Raw genomic sequence first — 1,835 nt, 5'->3', positions numbered from 1 at the left:
CACACACACACACACACACACACACACACACACACACACACACAGCACTCAAAGTCTGCCTCAATCTGCACCCGTTTGTTCACACCAGGCAAAAAATGCATTTAAACCAGCTGAAGTTAAGTTTATAGCACAGTTTGAAATGTACACTGAAGGAAAATTGCATCACAACTTTATACTGCGGTCAGAGCAAACGTGATCTGCAGCGTCTGTCCGCTGCACGGCAGCAGCTCTAACGTAACAATGAGAAAGGACCGAGAGCTTTTTATTTTAATCCAGCAGGGAGAACAATACAGGTGTTCTTCTATGCCTCCTGTGAGCAGTTCCAGCATTTTTAAAAAGAAAAACAATGTGGACACGCAAATTACAGTGCGGTTTCAAATCGAAAGAAAAAACATGGCGCTCGCTGCGCTCCCGTTCGAAGTGAAACAAACACACAGCTGTTCTCTCTACCACACATAGCCTGACACAGCGGGCAGAAACAGCTAAATTAGACAGTTAAAACACATTAAAAGTTCATAACTCACCCCTATTGTTGGCAATCTGTGGAGATTGTGCCGAGGCTGTCACTGTTAACAGTGAACACCAGAGGGTGCAATTAACAGCTTTCTTTGAGGCACCYAAATAAAGTACCGAAATTAGAGTTCTGTTTCGGTCTGAGTACTACCGTTGATCTTCGCCCCAGTGCCATACTGGAACCGAGTTTCGGTACCCAACCCTAGCTTCAACATGGTTGTTGTGAGGACATCACAAAGAAAGTACTCTGTTTATCTATTTAGCTGCAAACTGAATTGCCCTTTTTAGGATAAATAAAGTTGTTTGAATTGAACTGAATCAAATTGTTTTAGGCTCATGAGCAAATAAAGGCATTTCTCATTCTGTACATCACAGCTTTCAGTTTAACGTGGACAAAAGCACAGAGAAGAAAACTGGACGTTTTTATATTTTTATTCTCCTGATATAGCTTGATTATTGTGAACAAATACCTTAACCACGTCCACGTCCGTTGAGCTGCAGGTGACTGAGTCGTCCACCACCCTCACTTGGCCGTCGGTTTCCACTGTAACCAGTTTGATGGGCACCGCTACACGCCGGCCAGTAAGAATGGCGGTGTTCACCACCTCTGTGTCCTGCAGAAGGAACAAACAGAAGAAAACTTTTGAGACAAATTTGTTTTTGGGTTCGCTCAGACTTTGACAAATGGGAAGTTCATTTGACCTTAAACCATTCTATTTTACATCCCCAACAAGAAACAATCAGGCCACACTGGAATATATAACTGTTTACTGTAGGTACACAATATAGATGATCTAATATTCAAAAAACAAATTTTGTAAATGTCGCTTTGACAAATGTGCTGTGATTTTCGGATTTATAGCTCCTCTTTGTGACAAAGTGCACAATGAATTTTCTGAAAACTACCATCAGATTCTTCATGAGGTGAACAGAAAGATATGATCGATGATTATAAAAAAAATGCGGGAGGAGAAACAGGAACGAGCAAGTAATAGAGAGAAGGGGAGAGATTTAAGGAAGAGAACGGGGGGGGGTGATTATAAACCTCACAATTATTGTAATCAGTGTGATTACATTTGATTAGATCCTTCCAACAAAAATAGCACAAACAAACCAGCACATGCACACACCTTGGAACAGCGCGTGTTAGTGTCAATCTTGATTATTTGGCATTGAGCTTCCAAGGGGGCATTTATCACCACCAACACGAAAGCAAGTCTGATTACAGGGTACTTTGCTTGTCCTGCTTTTTCTGGATATTATGCATTAATATGTGTGTGTGTGTGTGTGTGTGTGTGTGTGTGTGTGTGTGTGTGTGTGTG

The 1,835-nt window shown here is 41.6% G+C and overlaps 1 protein-coding gene across 1 annotated transcript in view; it reads right to left on the bottom strand.

Annotated features, from left to right (window-relative positions):
• The window catches only part of LOC106535800 (transmembrane protein 132C), a gene marked incomplete at its 5' end in the record, with an annotated part of 15,284 nt that extends 14,157 nt beyond the window's left edge, over window positions 1–1,127 (bottom strand). The window contains 1 exon segment of the mRNA XM_014032894.1: window positions 984–1,127. Within this exon segment, the coding sequence (XP_013888348.1) occupies window positions 984–1,127 (144 nt within the window).
• Window positions 1,128–1,835: the final 708 nt, after the last annotated feature.

The sequence above is a fragment of the Austrofundulus limnaeus genome, unplaced genomic scaffold (assembly GCF_001266775.1).
Source record: "Austrofundulus limnaeus strain Quisiro unplaced genomic scaffold, Austrofundulus_limnaeus-1.0 Scaffold1568, whole genome shotgun sequence".
NCBI lineage: Eukaryota > Metazoa > Chordata > Actinopteri > Cyprinodontiformes > Rivulidae > Austrofundulus > Austrofundulus limnaeus.
The sequence above is the reverse complement of the archived record's forward strand: the minus strand, read 5'-3'. Positions and strand labels throughout refer to the sequence as shown.